The following is a 2486-nucleotide window of genomic DNA, read 5'->3' on the forward strand; positions in this document are numbered from 1 at the left end:
AGAGAGAGAGAGAGAGAGAGTCTATGTGCATGCGCGTGTACATGCGTGTGCGCGTATGTGTGTGTTCCTGTACGTGCCCGTCTAAGTATTTCGATCAGTTTCGTAAGTGACTGACTGAACTTTTACACACTTTTTAATTTGGATTTATCTATTTATTTCTGTTTTTATTGCAGAGTTCTCCCTATGACCACACTACGGGTATGGCCGGCTCACTAGGATACCACCCTTACGCAGCACCCTTGGGCACCTACCCTTATGGTGACCCAGCATACCGTAAAAACGCAACCCGGGACGCCACCGCCACCCTGAAGGCCTGGCTCAATGAGCACCGCAAAAACCCGTACCCCACCAAGGGCGAGAAGATCATGCTGGCCATCATTACCAAAATGACCCTCACCCAGGTGTCCACCTGGTTCGCCAACGCCAGGAGGAGGCTAAAGAAGGAGAACAAGATGACCTGGACCCCCCGGAACCGGAGCGAGGACGAGGAGGAAGACGAGAATATTGACTTGGAGAAAAACGACGACGACGAGCCAAACAAGCCCACAGACAAGGGAGACTCCACAGACACAGAAGCAGGTCGGTGGTGCAGGAGAAAAAAAAAAGGGGGGGGGAAAAATCATCAATTTTTCATCGCAGTCGTTTCCACTCAGGGTGCAAAATTGATTGCTGGTTAATGGTGGTATATTATTTATAATGGGACAATTGCTTTAAATAATAATCACCTTGAACTCCCCTCGTTTGACTTCTCAGGGGCTGAAATTGCTGGTGACGCAAAGTGTTTAGCAGTCAATTTATCTTTAACTGCATAATAAGGATACAGCTGGTGTATTGCGGCGGGCATCCGCCTAAAAAATACTGCCTTTGTATGATAATTATATCACAGTTTTGAATGGCTGTTGAATGCTTATTATTATCATCACTACTGGCGTGACACGCTAATATTTAATCCGATAATATATTCGTAAATTAGAATAGCCAACACACTGAATGCGCAGACTTTCATTTTCACCACATTGTTCGGTTTGGTGCGACACTCTTCACGCTCCTCCATAATTGCAGAGTACTCATTCACCTTTTTTCGGCTGGCGCACATTTTTATGAGGGGCAATTTATAGCACACACACTTAATAACTGTTTTCAAGGGAACCGTGCATAAGCAGCCTAATTATTTTTATGCATCCGATTACGGTTTGCATTGGTGCTCTCTCGCCTCATGGTCACCGACAGCACGTGCTACAGTTTTTGCAACGTTTGAATGTTGCACTTATTTGGCAGTAACTCTGTTTTTTTATTTGTGCTTTAGATCATAAACTGCTGAACCCGGGGGACATAGGCTGTGACAGATTTAAAGAGGAGAACCCTGGCAAAGACACGGATCCGCTTCTCAGCGACTCGGAGTTAAAAGACCAGGAGGAGCGGACTACAGAGTTGCTGCCGGATTCCGCGAAACCCACCACTTCGTCTCCCTCGGCGGTGCCCCGAGGGAACCAGAGCGTTGCGCAACAAGACAAGCCGTCAGATTTGAGCCATGCACCGGGTACGGTGACCAGCAACGTGACCTCTGTTATCCACTCGCCCCCCTCAGCCCCTAAACCCAAACTCTGGTCCCTTGCGGAGATCGCCACGTCCTCAGACAGGTGTAAGAGCAGCGGCGAGGCGCCACAGGCTTGTCCCGGTTTGGGTCAGAGCGCAGTGATGGGCACCAGCGCGTCTCCATCACGGTCCTCCCCTCAGTGCCCGCTCCCCAACAGCACGGTCCTGTCCAGGCCTCTGTACTACACCTCCCCTTTCTACCCCGGCTACACGAACTATGGTGGCAGTTTTGGACATCTTCACAGTAACCACGGCTCGGTAACCACGGGCTCCACGGCACATTTCAATGGATTAAACCAGACTGTGTTAAATAGAGCAGAGGCTTTGGTAAGGGAGAGCCAGAAAGTCAGAGGCCAAACGCAGGTAGATCTTTGTAAAGACTCCCCTTATGAACTAAAGAAAGGTATGTCAAACATTTAATACCTGAATATTTTCCACTCACGCGGACTTTTATTTATTTTTTGTGGTTGCATTAAAAAAAAAGAAAAAAGAACAATGATGAAGCAAATTCTGAGAACAGTTATTTTCTGAGTAAATGCTTATCCTCAAATTTTTAGTTTCTGAATGGTTAATCCTAAAATGTAACAAGAATGGTCTTAATCGCTGCAGCCGCCTGAGTCTATTTGTATTAAAGACTAACATGTATATTTAATGTAGCATTTTTGTATTTAAAATGGACAACACACTATCTTTGAAGTAAATTATGGAAAAAAAAAATATACTTGTGCAGCGATTATTTTGGGGAGCAGTTGGCATTGCCAGATATGTGTCTAAAGTGCTTCAAGGCCAATTAATTTATTCGAAAAATTAATTAAATTTTGCACCGTGACAGATGTTTCAATGGTAATCATCATCTCCAAGTATTATGGCAGTGAAAGCCCTGACAGACC

At 45.8% G+C, this 2486-nt stretch overlaps 1 protein-coding gene across 1 annotated transcript in view; it reads left to right on the plus strand.

The window, feature by feature from the left end:
* irx5a (iroquois homeobox 5a) overlaps nucleotides 1-2262 on the plus strand; it is a 3687-nt gene extending 1425 nt beyond the window's left edge. Inside the window, exons 2-3 of the mRNA XM_041940476.1 lie at nucleotides 174-579; nucleotides 1307-2262. Of these exons, the coding sequence (XP_041796410.1) occupies nucleotides 174-579; nucleotides 1307-2016 (1116 nt within the window). The 3' untranslated portion in view covers nucleotides 2017-2262. The remainder of the gene's footprint in view (nucleotides 1-173; nucleotides 580-1306) is intronic.
* The last annotated feature ends 224 nt before the right edge of the window (nucleotides 2263-2486 follow it).

This window comes from Chelmon rostratus, chromosome 1, assembly GCF_017976325.1.
Source record: "Chelmon rostratus isolate fCheRos1 chromosome 1, fCheRos1.pri, whole genome shotgun sequence".
Lineage (NCBI taxonomy): Eukaryota > Metazoa > Chordata > Actinopteri > Chaetodontiformes > Chaetodontidae > Chelmon > Chelmon rostratus.